The sequence below is a fragment of the Sporothrix brasiliensis genome, assembly GCF_000820605.1.
Source record: "Sporothrix brasiliensis 5110 chromosome Unknown Cont15, whole genome shotgun sequence".
Taxonomy (NCBI): Eukaryota; Fungi; Ascomycota; class Sordariomycetes; order Ophiostomatales; family Ophiostomataceae; genus Sporothrix; species Sporothrix brasiliensis.
Genome location: NW_024467134.1, coordinates 254,710 through 274,087, shown reverse-complemented (window position 1 = coordinate 274,087; position 19,378 = coordinate 254,710). Strand labels below are relative to the sequence as shown.

The 19,378-nt window shown below is 53.9% G+C and overlaps 5 protein-coding genes across 5 annotated transcripts; 3 read left to right on the top strand and 2 right to left on the bottom strand.

Annotated features, from left to right (window-relative positions):
• Window positions 1-3,072: 3,072 nt before the first annotated feature.
• On the top strand, window positions 3,073-4,326 carry SPBR_05975 (uncharacterized protein; the record flags this gene model as incomplete). Its single annotated transcript, XM_040764237.1, has 1 exon — window positions 3,073-4,326. The coding sequence occupies one exon, from the start codon at window positions 3,073-3,075 to the stop codon at window positions 4,324-4,326; it is 1,254 nt and encodes a 417-aa protein (XP_040621901.1).
• Window positions 4,327-7,380: 3,054 nt separating this feature from the next.
• SPBR_05653 (uncharacterized protein) lies at window positions 7,381-9,818 on the top strand (the record flags this gene model as incomplete). Its single annotated transcript, XM_040763916.1, has 2 exons — window positions 7,381-8,854; window positions 8,908-9,818. The coding sequence occupies 2 exons, from the start codon at window positions 7,381-7,383 to the stop codon at window positions 9,816-9,818; spliced, it is 2,385 nt and encodes a 794-aa protein (XP_040621900.1).
• An 822-nt stretch (window positions 9,819-10,640) lies between these two features.
• On the bottom strand, window positions 10,641-13,595 carry SPBR_05586 (uncharacterized protein; the record flags this gene model as incomplete). The annotated part of the gene is made up of 1 exon (XM_040763849.1): window positions 10,641-13,595. The coding sequence occupies one exon, from the start codon at window positions 13,593-13,595 to the stop codon at window positions 10,641-10,643; it is 2,955 nt and encodes a 984-aa protein (XP_040621899.1).
• Window positions 13,596-15,584: 1,989 nt separating this feature from the next.
• On the top strand, window positions 15,585-16,886 carry SPBR_05955 (uncharacterized protein; the record flags this gene model as incomplete). The annotated part of the gene is made up of 1 exon (XM_040764217.1): window positions 15,585-16,886. One exon carries the CDS (start codon window positions 15,585-15,587, stop codon window positions 16,884-16,886), a length of 1,302 nt encoding a protein of 433 aa, XP_040621898.1.
• Window positions 16,887-18,092: 1,206 nt separating this feature from the next.
• SPBR_06141 (uncharacterized protein) lies at window positions 18,093-18,932 on the bottom strand (the record flags this gene model as incomplete). The annotated part of the gene is made up of 3 exons (XM_040764403.1): window positions 18,093-18,365; window positions 18,439-18,509; window positions 18,887-18,932. The coding sequence occupies 3 exons, from the start codon at window positions 18,930-18,932 to the stop codon at window positions 18,093-18,095; spliced, it is 390 nt and encodes a 129-aa protein (XP_040621897.1).
• Window positions 18,933-19,378: the final 446 nt, after the last annotated feature.

Below are 19,378 nucleotides of genomic sequence, written 5' to 3'. Positions count from 1 at the left end.
TACCACCCGCCGAGATATCCCCCTGTTCAATCCTGGTCCTCGCCAAGACGATGTTGCACCGTAGCTTTAGAAACAGAACGTTGCTTTCACACCCCTAAAAGGCGCCGTCCGAAAGCAGCAAAGGCAGCCCCCAAACGACAACGCCAAGTCGAATGTGATAACTATGACACATGCTCGGGTTTTGCTCTTGCTCGCTGTTTGTAGGGTTCTTTCATCACCCCTATGTACCCCGTAATACGCTGCTGGGGCCTTGCTTCCTGTAGAAATGTCAGCCTCAAGGGAAGATCTGTTCCTGGACTGCTATGGAGTCTTGCTGTTGTTACATGCCACTCGCGCTTGGACTGGTCTTCAGTATTGGGCTTCGCCTTGTGCTGTTCGATACAGTAGAAACGGGGCAAACGGGGCAAGCGAACGGGTCTCTGATGCAAAGCTAGGGTGGAGGTTTAGCTTTCGCGGGAGGTTTGGGTTGTGTTGCATTTTGCATCTGCATCTGAAAAACGCGGTTTACAAATTTCGGCCGTGTCGGGGTTTGTTGTGTCGTTGGCTCGATACGTACCTGCCCGAAGCACTATGGAGTAGTGCCTAGTGCCTGGTCGTCCTTGCCCTAGCGAGCTTGCGAATCCCGAAACGCATATCAATTCGTGCTTCGCGACTGCCATATCAAATGCCCTGTCAGCCTGTCTATCGCAATCCGCTCTTTCCCATACCGACCTCTATCGCTAGCGCCTGCCGCCTACTATTATATCTGCACGTCTGGCACTAACATGTATTGGGAGAGTTCGGTGTTGCATTCATGTCCGTGACGTCGTATTCAAGGCTAGAGAACTATCGCCCTGTTCCTCGTCGTCAATTTGTGTTATTCTGGGGGTTTCTTGTCTTTGTCCGGTGGACACGCAAAGGTGACATTGGGATCGACACTGGGGGCCTTTTTTCCTCCCGCGATGGTCAACCACCTTTATCGTGCCTTCCTAATGACAGAGCACGAACAACAATACCCCGTATGGAGAAAGAGCACTGCCTAGGTGTGCGTCGTTTATTCGCGAACTTTGCACCTTCCTCGTTCCAAAAAAATGGTTTGTGGCTGACATTACGGAAGAATGTCCTCGATGCCACGGATGTCTGCCGTTCGCTCTTTCCCCCCCCTGTCCTCTCTGCCTCTCGTCCCTTCCGTACTTCGTACCGCTCCTTCCCTTTCATGTCGTGTGCAAACAAAGACAAGCCTCCACCCCCTGCATCCAACTCGACCCAACGTCGTGATCGTCCTTGTACGAATTTATCTTCCACCAAGCCGTACAACAGAATACGCACCACCCCCCATCCGCTCTGGACACATCCATTTCAAGTCTATTCCAGCTTGCCCAACGGGAAGCCTCACCTCGGGTTACCCTTATTGGCTCTACCCGTCACCCTCGCTGACAATTCCGGCCTATTTCGTACACGCCCCTTGCAACCCTCGGTCGAGGCCCGTTCCAACCCATTTTCCCATGGAGGCCTGATTGAGGACCTCCGTCGAATGCTATGCACAGATGCCCACCCCCTTTCTCGCCGAACTTGAGCCACTTGGGCTAGTTGAGCCACTTGTCCCGCGCGCTTGTCGCTTGAGCCAACTGGTCGGTCCAAAAGAGCGGACCGCAAGAGGGAAAATCACAAGGGGAAAAAGAGGGGACCACCTTTGAGGCGAGAGCCAACAGGCGTAATGAACCACCCCCATGTTGCAGAGGTCTTGCAGATGCACACAGGATAGCTGATGGGAAGCTGAAAAGTAAAGAAACGACGCAAAAATGACACAACCAAGAAGGCTGACAATCAAATACTACATTTGGGCCTATGCCGACCAGAGCTCGCAAATCGCAGTCGATATACGAAAGACAGCACGAAAGGGGGGCCGTCCGCAGAGGCCCGCCTCGGATTCTAAACAAATCATGGCCCTCCACCTCTCTGTCCTCTTTGTTGTGTGCTGCTCGTCTGCTGATCCTTCTCTACCCAAGACGCTCATCCCTTTTCTTTTTCCTCGTCGCCCTCTTGTCCACTGACACACAGACGCACCCCACTCATCACACAACTGCACTCACACGAACATGACATTCGTCAGTTTCTGCTCGGAAAGGAATTAGGACCCTGAAGTTCTTTCTCCGACCTCTTTGTGTGTGTTTTTTTTTTTCTTCTTTTTTTGCCTCATTTTGTTTGGGACGGACTTTTACGGGCTTTTTGTCCGATGCTAAGCCGATACTTTTTTTTCTTTTTCCTTCTTATCCTTTCGGTTTCTATGTATTTTATGTATTACCCTACCCGACGACCACAGCGACAAGATTCACACCGCGACGAACAAGCCTTGGACTAGCCGTCCCCCAGCCCTGCCTATCTATGTAAATGCCTAAATTTTTTGCTCGCTGTCCATTACTGTCCAATGCATTTTGGGCTCGATTCTTGTGCCGATTCTTCTGTCACTAATGCTATTTTCCCTCTCACCTTTCTCTTTGCGCAAATAGCTCATTTTTCTATCCCGTTGTTTTTATTGATTGTTTCTCAATTGTACATTTATAAGCATATTCGTATCCTCAAGTTCCTTTTAGCAACCCCTGTCCATCTTCTTACACGGTTCCCGTATCCTGGGCTGCGTTTCCCTTGCTCTACAAAGCCTCGTCCCTGCCCTCAAATGTTTCGGGCGTCTCCAACGGCTGCCCCATTCCAGTTCGTTCTTGCACTTGCTTGTCTCTCTTAGGTTCCTTACGCCCAGCGAGGCCAGATATTGTTTTTCTGCCTGTCCTACCATATCCCTGATCACTTCTGGCACATACCTAGTCTATCGACTTATATGTATCTGGGTTCCCATGCTTTTCCCATTTGCGTTAACTTTCCTCGAGAACCACTCTTGCAATATCCGTGCGGCTCTTTGGGCGCTAGAGTAGCACAGCGCACAAGCTGTGAGCATTCGGAAAAGTGCGACTTAAAAGCAAATCGGTGCCTGGATAGATTTCAATCTTGGTCTGTATCTCTCTCTTAGGATATGGACACACCATCGACTTGCTACGCACAGGGCTCGACGACTTCTACGGCCACCAACACCTCGACATGAAGCAAGAGAGCCGCAACTCCCAGATGCGCGGAATCAAGACTTCAGGAAGCCATGCTCATGGCAGGAAACGGCACGGCGCGGCACCGGGCCACCATGAGGCTGACCATGCGGATATGCCTTACCCATCCTCCCATGCAGACGGGTGGCAGCAGGAGTTTTACAACCAGCCGAGTTCGGCTCCCGCGACTACTCGAGCGACAATATCGGCACTGTTGAACCACGAAGACGGTGCGGAGGCGGATACCGACTACTACGCGGCTTCCATGGACAAAAGTACCACCTCGTCCACGATGACGCCCAACAGCACACTTTCTCACATACCACCGGCACCCGTGGACAATTCCTTTGCGTCGGTTGTAATGTCACATCAACGGTCTACGACTTCTTTGAACGGCGCGTATACGTACCATGCGCACGAGTCGCACATTGCCCATGCTACATACGCTAGTGACGAGGACTATGAGAGAGGCAAAGCCACCTTGGGGTATACATACGACTATGTCGACAACGGTGGAATCCCACATGACGGTAGTGCTGGATATGACGACGGTTCTAGCAAAATCAAGACGAGCAAGTCGAGGCAGGCGCGCGAAACAAAATCTAAGAAGAGTGCTTCCTCAACGTCCAGGAGCCAGAAAGGAAGCAGCCGACAAAAATATACGCCATCTTCAGCCACAGCCTCTTCTCCAGCATTTTCGGCGCCGCACACCCCGAATACACCAAACACACCAAGTATGCACACGCCACACCTTACATCTATTGGCAGCGGCAGTATGGGTAGCAGTGGCTTCGATGAGGACGACGACGAGACCGACATTTATGGGCGGCGACTCGGAGGAAGTATTGCGAGTCGAGACACCTCAACCGCGCCTCTCGGCCGTCCACGCGCCGAAGCAAACCAACCTCCAATTATCCAGCGCGAACGCAATCGAATGGCGGCGACAAAGTGCCGCGCAAAATCCAAGGCGGCCATCTCGAAACTCGAAGAGGACGAGCGTGCGGTCACCGAGGAGCGGAACAATCTCTTTGCACAAAAAGAGGTCCTTGTCGACGAAGTTCTGAATCTACGAATGGAGCTGATCCGACACGGACATTGCGTGGGCGACAACAACATCCAGAACTATCTTCAGAACGCCGCTCGCATGATTGGAAACAGCGGCGGTAGGCACATGATCTGGGGCCCCGATGGAAATGGCAGCCCTAGCGGCGAGGGCTCTGCAACGAGAGATGGGAGCAGACGAGACCGGTGAGCACTGCCATCGCCTGTTGTCGGGGGCCAGCGCTGCCAAACAGATCCGGACACTCTAAGGATACGGGCATGAGTTCCATGCCTTCAACACCTTCACCCCGGGTCTTCGCGTCTTTTCCTAGCCAGCCTTCTTCGCCAATAATTCGATTTCTTTGCGATGTTGTCCGTTTCACCTCGAGGCTTACCAGGTCTGTTTACACCTGGAGAATGGAACAACGGGTGTTGTCTTTTCTTTTCTCCTTTCTTTTAGTTTTATTTCCCTTCTGTTTTACGTTTGCTTGTTATTTACCGGAACTTTGTCGGCGTACCCAGGGGTATTTTTCTTGGCCGGGCTTCCTTTGTCTGTTCTTATTTGTTATCCAGTCTGTTTTGTCACCGTCATTGTTTTACGACACGTGCCTGCATATCTGTCGTCGACTCGACTGACATCAAAAGCCTTATGTTTGACGTTGTAGTGTACGATGTTTATATGTTCACGCGTTTGTTTTTATTTTTTATGTATTAATTTGTGGCAGACGTCCCTCTTTACGCTATTTTATACCAGAACACAATTCACTCACGATTTACGACCGGAGCATGCCGCTGTCATTTATTGCTTCCCTGCACTTTCAGATTGGAGGCCTGGTTATTTGCATTTTGTTTACATTGGGCACATTGGATAAGGTTGCTGTGGAATGGACATATAGGGCGCGAGGTCATATATCAAAAAGTACCTTGGAAGTAGGAACAGCGGTTGTGGCGGGCGATTAGAAGGAAGGCAAGGACTGGCCCGGGGATTTTATAGTGTTCGTGGCCGTCCTGAATGTTAAGCAGCACATTGCCAGGGAGAATCTGAAGAATGGAATCTCGCCGGCATTCCGGTTTGTTTTGATTACACAAGCCGAGCCACCATTTTTGCTGCCAAGCAGGAGTTCGGTCCTCTCCGTTGGTTCCAAACCGTCGAGACAGCGGCCCAGCGTGGGCACCCAGATTCTTTCATATGGTGACCACTTCTCCTTTGTAAGTCGTACGGAGGCCCGTTTTCTATATATTCCGGGATATTTTGTTAAAAATTGTGGAGTGTCCCGAGCTTTGCGCCATCCGCAGCAGTGGGACTGGCGGAGACGGGGAATGATAGCGGCAGGGTGGATCAAATTCGCGACTTGCTGGCAGTGCGGCCGAAGGCTTACTTCCCTGCTTTCCGCAGGACTTCAGCAAGCGTCTGTCCTCATAGTACGACATACGGAGCAGGCTCATATGGACTACGCTTCCTGGCTTCGCCTAATGCCCCCATACTTTATTAGCAGACTATCCACTCGAAAGTAGAATATAAAGTCAAGCGTTGGCAAAGCATTAAACAAGGCAAGAAAAGCATATGACAATGTCCAACATTTGCCACATTACCAATAGGAGACAGGAAACGAAAAACAGGAAGCGGACTCTAATGCGATATTTCAAATAAATCGAAGACGTACGGCTTGTGAGGAGTGTTACAAACTAAGTACACCGTCGGGCACAAAAGTAGCTGCGCAAAAACATAACAATTCTGAAACGCGCACAGAACAAGGCTGATACGCGGGCCTCCTACATTGTTCCCCATATTTTGGGCGAACCAAGGGGGCCGGGAATATCGCAGAATGGAGGCCAGTCGTGCAGGCTGTTAACAGATAGGGTTGCATCACATGCCTCGTAGTACGAAGTATTGTTCTGAGATGCAAGCGGATGGCTGCATTGTGGATGGGCCAAAAAGCGCAGCGTGGACTTTTCAAAGGTCGCTGGGTCCTGTCATTGGCGGAAATTTCAACCATTAACACAGAACCTGGTTCATATCTCGACGGGGTTTGCGGGGATCGTTGCATCGGTGTGACAGTGAATGGGAGGAGACGAAAGTGAGAGAATACGAAGTACACGTACAAAGTAGGGAAAGGAAACGGATGAAGTCAGGGTTGCGACGCCGCTAGCGCCAGGGGACATGTTGTTGGCGACGCTCCTCCGCTCGTTCCTTCCCGTTGTGCATATCGATTCGATGGCGATATCCCGCTGTTTGGCCTCCTTCCTTGTGCGCTGCCAAGCATTTCATTTTTGTGGGGAAATCGTCCGACTTTTGACGTTCAAACGGACGTGCAAACAACTGAAAACAGACACAAAACAGGCACGCGTAAGTAGTGTTGTGGCCCTTTGTCAACTACACCGACTACAGCGTTTTGAAAATCCATGTAATCACAAACGGGGGAAATTGCCAGTCAGAATTGTATGTAAAACAAAAGGCATCCTCTGTGCGGGCGTCAAGGAAGGAACGAGTGGAAAGAGCGCCCAAACGGAAAGAGAGACCGACTCGACTGCTGCGCAGAAAGGCAACAGCAAACGACATCGCAGACTTCGCTCGTTCCTTCTTCCTTCGACTTAAGGCAAACATCGTTACTCCTTCTCAGTCCAGAGACTAGGAATCCGCACCGTATTTTCCTGTTGCATTTTGCCTCCTTTTTCTAGCTTTCTGGCTCTGCCACGCTTTTCTCTGATTATTTCGTACTCTCCTCCCGCCACCCCTTGTCTGGGAGCGTCCAGTTCCATGTTTGACAACTCATCACTGGGAAAAGTGAACAAGCAGGGGTAGAAGCACACAAAATCGCATACTGTTTTGGTCAATACGTCCCCGCAAAACTCCTCACTCTCATTCTGCCAGTCGAATCTCGTCTTCTAACTCTACTCGCAAGCCGCTCTCTTTTACATATCCTTTGCATTCTCACCACTCTTTCCCTGAATTCCTCGCCTGGCCGACGTTTCACCATATCCCCGGCAACCTCATCGCGTCCGTTTATTTCTGCAGGCATCTCTTCTTCCCCATTCCAATTCTTTATTCCGTCTACAACGTCGCCTTGTCATTCACCTTTTCTATTCCATCTTCGACGATCACCGTGCTGCCTTCCTCACTGCAAGGCCATGGTCAGCATCACGAGGCACTCGTGACTACTTTGCCGATTCCTACGAGAGTTGACTGAACCCACCATCTCTTTAGTAAGCACTTCTCGCGCCGCCGCAAGTCCCATTGCCATGCCATGACTAACTTAGGCAGGCCATGTCTCCCAAGCAGATGTCCTTTTTGACGGAGGGTGCCGAGTCCCTCTCATGGTCGGCGCACGAGATACGGCACTACGAGGGAAAGCCGTTTGAGGCGGACGTCCCGACAACAATGTCATTTTACGGCATCACTTCGAGTGAACAGGAGCGACAGGAGGCGTACAAAGCAGCTCTGGGATCGTCCCGCTCTGCCGATGGCATCAAGACACGGCCTCGCACAACAGGTCAACGGCTGCGACGGCCAAGGTCTGCATCACCGTCTCGCCGGTTCGACATATCGCCTGCCCCACATGCACACATCAGCGACAGCAGTCACACCAGTGCAAGCCTTTCCCAGCCTGCAGGACAGGCAGCACACACCACTTCACCACCGGCCAAAAAGAAGCAGCGGCCAAATGCACTGAGCTTTCTCGACCCGGATTCACCCGCCGTCACCAGAGAAAGTATCACCCGTGTTGTGGCAGAGGCCGCTGTTTGGCGGCCGCGGCGTGGCGCCACACCGGAGTCGGCTGTAGAGAGCACCGAGGCACCACCACCAGTCGTAACGACGGCAAGCAGTGACGACGACAAGACGCTACTTCTCGATGATGGCGGGAGCGACTCCGATATCAGCTCTGCCGATACCGAAACGAGCGAGGGCGGGGAAAGCGGAGACGAGCGGACACCCAAACCAGACCCTACATCCGGACTGGAATTGCGCATGCCAGGCATCTCGTCAGTGGCCATGGCTCTGAATGGTAAGCTCGACTATCCCGGGCTGCCTTTAAACCCGCATCCGCAGCAACAAAATCGCCAACAAACCGTGTACCCTCGCACCCAATCCAGAGGCCAGCCTCAGACAAAAGCTCATCTCTCAGCACAACAACAAAAATCCCGGGCTTATCGCTACGGAACACCAGAGATGCCCAGGGGCAATGCCAACCTGCCGCACCTACCTCCAAAAGAACTGAATCCCCGAGCACCTACCGCCGGCCACGTGAAACATCTACCACGCGCGGAAAAGCTGCCTCTCACGGGCTACGAACTGTTGGCCTCGCAGCTGTCGTCTCACTCGTCCCACATTATGAAGTTCCGCCGGGGTAGTGTGGGGGCGGCATCCACACAGAGTTCACAAAGTGCATGGAGTTCCGGTAGCGGCCCGGGAAGCAGCCACGGAAGCACAGGCAGCGGTGGTGGCGGCGGCGGTGGTGATGGTAGTGGGAGTACTGGTGTGCAAACGCCGCACTTCTCGATCAAACCGCTGTATCGCAAGTTTGAGGCTCTGAACCACCGCATCTTGTTACACCTCCAGGATGAGCTCAGCGAGCTCGAGGAGCAGCTCCACCGCCTGGACACAGCGGACACACAAACCCGCCGGCTGCAAAACAGCATCCTTCCTGCTTCGCGCCGGGCTGAAGTGCTCACTGGTGGCGAGCTGCAGTGGCACAAGACGGACGTGCTGGGCAAAATCGGTTATAAACTTGGGCAATACAGTAAGTCCACTATACTATCTATACGATGAATGCGTACAGCAACTGACCAACAGACCACGTCTTGTCGTCCTTTACCGAGACGCAGCATTTGCCCTCGCCGACACTATCCGACATTAGCGACTACCGCTCCTACCTCGACACGCAACAGCCCATTGCCGAGATCGAGACGCGGTTCTTAGATGCGGGTGAAGATCTCGTCACTCTGGCTCCGCCGCGTCACAAGCGGACCCGGTTGTCGGACGAGGCGTCATCCGGTCTGAGCTCGCCGTCATCCGCAACCTCCTCGGGCTCTGATGCGCGCCTCTCGTCTTCACCCTCGTACCTGCAATCGCTCAACGAAGAGCCGATGCCTGTGCAATCCATGGACTCCATGAATTCCATGAGCATGAACCGCTCGAGCCTTCTCTTCCCTAGTGCACGCAACAGCCACCCACCATCTCCAACACTGTCATCCACGTCTGCGTCCTCCGAGTCGTCAGCGCTGTCGTGCAACTCGTCTCGTGCCACGACAGCCATCTTTGAAAAGGAGGAGCTGGTAGGAAGAGACAAGATGACGGCCGCCCGTACTCTTTCATTAGAGTCGCAGTATTCCGTGGAAGCAGAAGAGAGCACAGCATCTAAACGGCCAAAAGGAAAAGAAGAAGACGAAGGGCCAGTCGATTGGTCCCGCGCCACACTGGCTTCGGGCGGCGTCCTACATCTCGTCATTCCCATGGCCGTGGCCGTGCTTGTGCCGATTCCGGCCTTTGCACTGATACCGGGCGTCGCCGGTCGAATGGCTGTTGTGCTCCTGGTGGCGATTACCGTCTTTGGCGCCTACGCGCAGGCGGGCACCTTCTGTGTCGCTGACAACGAACACCCCTCGTCCACAAGTGGCCGGCCAAGCCAAAGCAGCCGGGACTTGCTCTGCTGTGCGGCCGTCTACGGTGCAGTCATGGCTGTCGTGGCAAGCGTTTGCGCGTGAAAGGAGGAACGGTTTTCCTATTTGCTATTTATTGTTGTGATATGTATATGACCAGGGACACGTCTTTTTAGGTGACACGTTACAATTCTGATTTTTGGTGGCATCGAGGTCCTACCGTTTCTTACTCATACATCTGTACAATTATGTCAACTATACCCACAGTCATTGAGAGTCTGCTATTTGATATTTTAATAGTGTAAATTGTAAATGCGTTTGGATTCAATGCGAACTCGCCATACGGTGATGCTTTTATGATTTATTGGCCCCTTTAACCAAACTTGCTGAAACTCTCCATAGCACCACCTATTCATGTCTTGTATCGTACAGTTGGCTGAAGAAAAGATTCAAAAAGCAAAAGTGAAAAGGAATAAACAAAAGCAAGATGGGACAAAAAGAAGAAAAAGAGTTTACTGCTGCAATTGCCTCGATCCTGCCCACTCTCTATGCTCCCACTAAATCAAGTCGTTGGGTAGGGAAAAAAAAGAAACTAGACAAGAAGAAAATCTGACAGAAGAAATAACGCCTGGAGTCCGTTGCCTCCCCTTTGCTTTCCCGTTTTTCATCCGCAGGTGAATAAATATTAGTGTGGGTATCTCAACCCACGTAGACGCCTTGCCTTGTGCACGTTTTCTTAGAACCCCATCTCATATAACCCTCCTGCCCTCTCGCCAATGGTTGTTTGAATCGATGTCGATTTTTTAATGTTTTTCTTTTTTTTTTTTTCAAAAAAAAAGACGATTAAATAATCTCGGGATACACCCGTAACAAGGGACCGCGACCCCATATCGCCGGCCGGCACGCAATGCTACCGGGAGAAGGTCCTTACCGCTGCGCCACCCGCGGTTTCTTTGTTGCCTTTTTCGTTTTCGGCGTCTTGGGCGGGCGGCCCTTGGCGGTCTTGGCAATGTAGAGGGCGTCAAAGTCCTTCAGCAGGCCCAGCAGCCGGTCCACGGCGGCGGCGCCGCCCATCTCCTCGACGCGGCCGCTCTGCCGGCGCGCCTCGACCAGCCGGGCCACCACGCGCACGTACTTGGGCGCGCTCCACTCCATGTCCTCGTTGGTGATGTGCGGGTTCTGCATCTGCGCGGCGACGACCTGCAGCCAGCGCTCGATGCCGGACCACTGCAGGACGTGGCCGCCGAGGGCCAGGGTGGCCTCGCGGCGCAGCCGGAAGACAAAGTGGACGGTGCCCGAGTTGAAAAAGACCGTCTGCCCCGGCTCCAGCACCATGTAGCACCAGTGCCCGTCGCGGAAGCCGTGCGGATTGGCCATCCAGGCGGCGCGCTCTTCGGGTGTCGGGTGCGACAGCCAGCCGAAGCCAAAGAGGCCCTCTTGGACCGTAATCCAGGTGCCCAGGCCGTGGCTGTCGGTGTGCGGCGACGTATTGTGCCCGCCCTGGCTCAGCAGGACCCACTCGAGCACGTCGCGCCACTCGTTCCACTGCTCGCGGGCGGCCGTATCGCGCTCGGCCCGGCTGGGGTTGAGGACCTCGTCGCGCAGGCGCGGCAGCAGCTGGCAGTTTTCGTTGGTCAGGAACCGCGGCAGCACCGCCGCCGGCAGCGGGCTGCGCAGGTCCAGAATGTTCCACGGATCGTCGGCGTCGCAGGACGCAGACGAGCCGCCCGGACCCAGAAACCGATCCCTCACCTGGATCAAGTCCCTCGACTCAAACGAGTCGTCCATGCAGTGGCGCGACGGCACCTGCACCGACACGCGACGATCCAGATTCTCCATCCGCCGGAACAGCTCGGCAATGGGGCGCAGCTTGGGCCGCCACTGGAACATCTGCTCCATCGTGGTGACGACGGGCTCGTGCGGCGAGCCATTGTCCAGCATCGTCCACGCCTCCTTGCCGGTCAAGGTGTGCACGTCCAGGGGGCCCTTGGAGGCGTCCGTGTTGGGCGGCCGAGCAATGTTCAGCAGGCTGTGGATGACACGGTTGGTGACGTCGCCGTGGGTAGAGTCGACGCCCTCCTTGGCGGCGAAGCGCTCCTGGATCTCATCAAGCATGAGGCGGCGGTACTGGTCATCCCTGGCGGCGTTGATCGCCGGGCGAATACCATAAGGGTCGACAGTGTATGGCGGATGAGAGGGAGGAGGAGACGGAAGGGGAGAAGGAGGAGCAGACTGCGCTGGCTGGGTAGGCGGAGCCGTTTGAGCCGTTTGTGGCAATGACGGTGACGGGACGAGTGGTGCGGCGGCATGACTTGATGACTTGCGTTTCTTCTTAGGTGGCGCTGACGGTGGCAATGGCGGCGGCAATGACGGCGGCAGCACAGATGTTGGTGGGCCATGGTGGCTGTTAGCACGGCCGCGGCTTGTGCTGCTGAGGCCATGCTGCATCAATGCCTTAAGGCGCTCGTATTTATTCTTGTGGTCATGGCACAGACGGGGCACATAGCTGACGTACGAGTCGACCATCTGCGGCTTGAGATTGTCGCTTGTCTGGTCGAGAATCATGTGGAGAATGCTTGGTACCTCCATAGGGCAGCAGCGCGACGCTTGGCCGTTTGTAGTGGGTGCCTTGCCGCTGGCGGGAACCGAGGTAGGAACCGAGACGGGAACCGAGGCCGGGGTGAGGGGCGGAGGAACGGGCGTGGCATGAGGCGTGGTCGGTGCAGGCACGGCTGACATTGACGACACTGACGGTGTTGACAATGGCGGTCGGCCAGTGGCATTCGATGACAGCTGAGCCTTCATTGACGGCTTCCTACGCCGTTTGCCATTTGTCACTGCTGTTACCGAAGCCGCCTCCGACGTGCTGGGCGTGGCCGGTGTGGCCGTTGCTAGCTGTGGTGACTGCTGGGCCGGCTGGGGGCCAAGATCGCTGAGTACGAACCGCCATTCCGTCAAATAGGCATTTTGGTCGCCGTTTGGTCTTGACGGAGGTAAGACGTGTTGTTGTTCGTGGCATTGCTGTCGTTTCTGGTGATGCTGTTGTTCGTGGTATTGTTGCTGTTTTTGTTGTTTCTGTTGTTTCTGCTGTTTCTGCTGTTGTTTCTGCTGTTTATGCTGTTGCTGCTGCTGTTGCTGCTGCTGTTGCTGCTGCTGTTGCTGTTGCTGCTGCTGTTGTTGCGTTGGCGGTGGCGGTGGTGGTGGCGGTGGCGCCGGTGCAGACGGAATCATGCTCAAGACTTCCCGCAGGCCGGGACCAAAGAACCGGCTCTTCTTGGGCTTCCATGGCTTTGTCGCTGTCTCTTCTCGTGGTTGCGGTGGTGCATGCAGTTGTGGTGGTTCGTTGGCAGCCGTCGGTTCTGTTGTCCTGCCGGCCATAAACTGATAGGCAAGAGGTGCGCACGCAGGTAGAGCCATGCCGCCGGGCAGCTCCCATTGTGGCGTCGCCGGGTCGTACGCAATACCGCGAACACCCCACGGCGAAACCGGGTCGTAGAGACAGGAGGAGGGTGTAGTCGGAAGTTGAGGAAGTGGTGAGTGAGAGGCATATGATGTGGTGCCGGTTGTTTGTGTCGTTTGCATCAGCGGCGTCGTCGCGGCGGCTGCCGTCAGCAGTGTGAAGATGTCGTCGTGTGGGAACGCTTCCTGCCGCGGGCGCTTCTTGGCCAGGGTCTGATGGAAAGCGCGCAGGGACAGCTCCAGCCGCGGATCGTGTGGCCGGATGCCGGTGCCATTGGCCTTTGATGCTGTCTTTGAGACAGTCTTGGAAGTCTTGGAGACCTTCGAGGGCTTCTTGGACGAGGACGAGGAGGCCGCCGTCGCCTTCGCGGTGGACATGCTGTGCCACGGCTGGTGGCGCCGGGCGGTTGTTGTGGCCGCCATGGCGACTGAGGCTGTCCTCTGCCTTGATTTGTCCGCCGTGTGGGAGTCGTCTCCGACCGCGAAGTGGAACAATGGAGAGTCGCGAGCCCGCCGAGGTCGGCTGTGGGGGTCGATGGACAAGGGTAGCCGCGGCAGCTGCGTAGCTGTGGTAGCTGCTCTGTCCGTATGTAGCTACGAGAAGCCAATGTATGAGCTATGACAGCAGAGTAAGGCTGGCTGTGGTTGCCATAGGCATGTCGACAAGGGAGTTGAGTGGAAACTGAAGGAAAAAATGAAAGAAAACTGAAAAGAAGTTCAGCGAGAAAGTGGCCTGCGTTTGGCGACTGCCCGTTGGCGACGGCAAGAAACGGGAGGCTCCAAACGGCCAGAGAAGACAAAAGGAAACAAAACGATGTCAACGGTCGGCCGGGTCGTCGCTCGAGAGCCGAGGTGGTCCAATCGATCGTCGACAATCGAATTGATATCCGCAAGTCAATGCCCGAAAGGCGGGGAGGGAAGACGCCAGGGGCAACGCACTCCGACTGCGCTGTGACCTTCGCGTCGACCGCCACGGCATGGGCGGGCAGTGTGGAACACGACGACGAGCAATTGGGAGCGAGAGCCGTGCATGCGGTGACAGCGTGTGGTGTATGCCGTGTGGAAGGATTGTTGTCGTTGCGTTGTTCGATGTGGTTGGGTGTTCTGTTGCCGCACAGCAGAGGTCTGGTCCTGCCGCCGCAGGGGCAAAGCGGCTGAAGGCACATGATTTGAGAAGAATTGTGGGGCCTTGTCAGAGGGGAAGCGCTGGGACCCATTTTTCACCGCCACGATTGGCGAGGCTGCGCTTCCAAGGTGGCTGAGATTACGGCACGTGTTACCCAATGTCGATATGCGAAAGTACGGAGTAGCAGTAAACAACAGCAGCATTCTGGCTCATTAAATGTGACAATTTTGTCTAGAAGTATTTAACTTTTAAAATATTTAACACAACTGAAAGATTAATTATTAACGCTAGAGTCAGTGAAAATTATAAACAAAACATGTAGCCATACACATCCCATCAAACGCTCGGCACAAAAGTAGAGAATAAACAAAGCACAATCACACCAAGAAAAAAAAAGAGGTGAGCTGACGGGAGCCTTCGATCAGAAGTCTTGTGGACATCCATCGAATACTCCATCAGCGGCCCGCGACCAGGCAGGCATCGTTGGGCTCAGGACGTGACGTAATCCTGCAAAATGGAGGCAGCACTGCGACAGCGCCTGCGTAAACCCTCTCCAGCTTGAAGCAATGAATTCCTTGGCATCATCACGGGGTATTCGATAAATAGTAAAGTTGGAATACAAAACTTTATATTATTTGTAAATCCTACCATTTCAAAAAAGTCTAACTCGTCAGCAAAAAGCATCAAAGCGAAGCGACTAAACGACAAACTTGGTCAAGCGAAGGATTTCACACACAATCTACGAACTGTCGCTACCACGATCTTGCAGATCCACCTAATTTTTCATATTTCGCTTTTAGAACCACCACCAGCTCGACAAGGCTACAGAGCTCGACGATGAATATCCTCAATACCATGACAGTCACCAGGTGCTAATACTGCCACCCTATTGGACAGTTACATGAGCGGCCCCACACGACTTGAACCGCGGAGAACCAATCACAGGCACTTGTCCCCCACTGTTGCCTACAATTGCATCGCGCCCAATGAACAACGCATCGAAAACACATCTCGCGACAACGACGTGTTGCATACGATACCCATGCGGCCGACCCGACACCAAGCCTGCTCCTCTTCCTCTCGTTACCATACAAATGTACGGGAGTCCATCACCCCCGGAGCTCTCGCAAGCGGAGCTTCTACCAACGCAAGCAGAGCAAACCCCAATAACGCCGCCTTCACAAAAACGACGAGACATCGACGACGCCGAACCACGAGTAAAGCGAGCGCGACCGACCTCGGAGTCAGCACCATTGACACGGCAGAATCTCGCACGCTTCAACAAGATGGGCAAGAAGAAGGCGACAGACCCCTCGGACGATTCGGGATCGACGAAGACCAAATCGACGACCGCGTCTGGATTTGCTATCCAGACCCGAAAGAATGGCATTCTCGAACCACGACACTCTAAACCACCCACAAACCTCGAAGACCTCTACGAAAGGCACGCCAAGTCCCGCGAGACAGCCTCGCCAACCGAGTCTGTGTATAAGCAGTACACCAAGATGGCTGGGCAAGCTAGAAACGAAACCACCATGCTTATCGAGACCAGTGGGAGGCTATTAAAGGAGTACCACGACGAGGGCTATACGAGAGAATTCAACCAGGCATTCACGGGCTATCCAAAAGACGTTGGCTTCAATAATGGCTTATCTGCTCCACAGCCCGACTTCGTGGAGGGACTCGAGATGGAGGAGTACCTCCCGTTCCCCATCGACGAGTATGTCGCCGGAGCTGTTCTATATAAGGACGACCCAGGTTCCGTGACGCTGCCGCATATAGCGGGAGAGTGGAAGGGCCCCACGGGAGACATTAGAGAAGCAGAACTACAGAGCCGATATGACGGAGCAGCCCTGGTCCACGCGAGGAACCAAGCTCTCTCCCACTTGGGAAAATCCGACCCCCCTGGCCACGCCTCAATTACGACATTCACTACGGACGGCAAGAACATCAATTTCTTTGCACACTATGCGGCTGATTCAGAAGACGGCACGCTAGAATACCACCAGTTTCCTATCAAGTCGACAAGTTTGGTCAACTCTCACGCGGAACACAAGGAGGGTCGAAAGAGACTGAGGAACGCCCAGGACTACGCCAAGGAACAATCGTACGTTCTAAAGGACCAGCTGAAGGAGTACTACAAGCAGCAGCGTAGCAGTGGTCTCGATCCTATCGCTACAACGGTGCCGACCTTGCCTACGTCGGGCGTCGAACCGCTACTCGCCTACGAGGACGAGGGCGAGGGCGAGGGCGAGGGCGAGGGCGAGGGCGATTATGACGTCGAACCACAGCCTGTCTACCAGCCGACGCCCCCTACATCGTCCAACCCCAAGGGCAGTACATCGCACCACTCGCACTCGACGCCGCATTCGTCAAAGGCCCCAACCACACATGGTTCTGCCGCCAGCAGCGGCCATAAACGAAAGGCCTCTTCATCGCATACGTCATCGCAGACGTCATCGTACGCATCCTCCAGGCACAGGCACAAGAGCTACTGGAAGAAGGACCCCGAAACTGGACGTTACTACCATAAGCATTCGGATGGTACCTTCACTTGGCTTGATGACGAGGAAGACGAGCGTGACTAGTACGATTACAGCGAGGCAGATAACACAAGACCTACGAGTAGGATGATATTTCACGACCAGGTGGTGACGGTCCCTGGGATGGCACCTGGGATGGTGCATGTGATGGTGCATGTGATGTGGCGTCTCAAGCGAGTCACCAGACAAAGCTTCCAAACAAGCTTGGCATGTTGCTTGACAATTGTTTAGGGGCGGCGAGCTTCCCTCGCTGCTCAATCCAGTCTCTACCTAGACAGCTTTCAAATCGGAGTCTTTACCTGATTCTCAAAGAGAGAGGCCGCAAGCCTTGCGCCACCCCAACCACCTCCCTTCTCATTCTGCCCTTGACACGAGGAACCGTAACTCCTGATAGATGCACACATATGTGTAAAAAAGAAAAGGTGCTGCAAGAGGGCCTCACAATCTGTGCCAGTCGTGCCTTTTCACTAAACAGCTCGGTGCGGCCCGTTGTTAGTACCGTTGCTAATGGTTAGGGGCCCTGCTAGTAGCCAAGAGCCCTCACCTCTTGTGCAGCAAACCCACTGAAAATCGGCCCAAGGCTTCTTGTAAGCATCCATTGCCGTCTGGGCTGGGAGACCCTTTATGGTACGAAGAAAGTACCATAAGAGCAGTAGTGGTATTCAATTGTGCATGGTTGCTTCCGACAAAATGTTTCCTGTGACGACAGGGTTTATCCACTGCTGGTGTCGTCTTTGTTGAGATAACTGTCGACACTTTCCGACCACTTCCTCAACGCCTCGTTCTCGTTTGTCCCACTCTTGCTGGCCACTGCCCTTTTGACTTATTGGTCATGACAGTAAACGACGCCCAGGACAATTCGCATCTTTGTTACGGCAGGCGTAGGCATTTCTGCGACAGCTGCCGAAATCACTTGTATCGGATTGGTTGTAAGACCAGGACCGTATTCGATCTTCTGGTCAATTTTGTTGCGAGAATGACCGAGTTTACATCTTATAGACAATGGCGAACCTGGTTTCTAAGAAGTGTCTATATTTATATATCGATACGACGGAGACGAGTTGTACGTAAATATTTATTTCCGATACAACATGACATTTATAATTATAAGCTTTCTTTAAAACTACCCATTTCATATTAAGGAGACCACTCCAAGAGGCTATACCGATATGGAATACAATGTAGCAAAATAAAGTGAAAGCGAATCAACCCAATTTCCATCTTTACTTTACAAACGGGCGGTCACATCTTTCACCGGCACTGGTAGAAAGCCCGGCTGTGGTCGGGCTGACGTGAACCGATTGCTATTCCAGTTGCATCCCTGTACGTGCGCCGCGCGGCGGCGGCGGCCGTCGTTGTTAAGGCGCCCTTGTAGAAGTCATTTATAGCGCCGGCCTGCCAGGTCCGGCGCCGCCACCCTGGGCGCTGGTCGACGACGGCCGAGTCGGTCGTGCAACACGTGGATTGGTAGCCCGCGGAGCAGCCCGTGACCTGCGTGCCGACCTCGGCTATATACCGGGATCGCTGCCCGACAAGTAAGGGTAGCCGGGCGCCGTATACGCGGCACTGACCAGCGCCGTTCGACGGCCGGACTGACGTTATTGCGCCACAGTAGGTCAAGCGAGTCGCGGATCTCGGCCAGGTTGGTGTACGCGTTGAGGGAGCCACCTGTCCACGGTAGGAAGAACGATGGAGTGGAAAGACGTAGAAAAAAGGGATGGCTCTGCTGTCGAGTCCAGACGAAAGGACAGGACACAGCGATCGAGGCAAAGCGAAGCGAGACACGGCCAAACGAGAGCGAGTGACAACAGCGGCGATACAGAGTCAACACACAGCAGATCGGGATACACAAGTGCGCTACACAGGTCCGCTATAGATGAAGCGTGAGTATGGGTAAGGAGCAGACGACTACCGCCTTTCTGCGTGTTCATGATGCCCCGGCGCTTGGTCGAAAATGACTCCGTGATTCCTGACACGAGGAATATATGCAGACTCTGCGCCGCTGGCAATACATAAACGAAACTGTGTTCGCATGCGGACCGTACGAGGACACCGGTTCGGCGCATCGAGAATGGCCGGCGAGACGTTCATCCACGATGAGACGATATCATGCCAAAACGCCGGTAGAGACACACGAAAGACACACGATGCCGTCTATCCGACGGAACCGCGCTCTTACCTCACAACTCCTCAGCCTCGCGACCCGTTGGCCCCTCAGACCCAGCTTTCCTGCAGGAGCGCGAAGCACAGTGACACCATTTGAAAGGGCCTTGAAAACGGTGGTCAGGCTGAAGATGCTTGTTTTGGCGAAACGACAATGAGATGCGACGGTTCAACCTACTCAACACGCGGACGAGGTGCTGATTTGTATGCAACGAGGGAACAGAACTAGAGTCAAAAGCGCTTATATTCAGACAAGTGGTAGCAACTGGGCCTTTTATCTAGGTGCTGAGGAGATGCCTCTGGGCATATATGACTGACTCAACCATAATATATGAGGTTTGACGTGCGAGGTATTGTCTGATTCGTCCATCCTG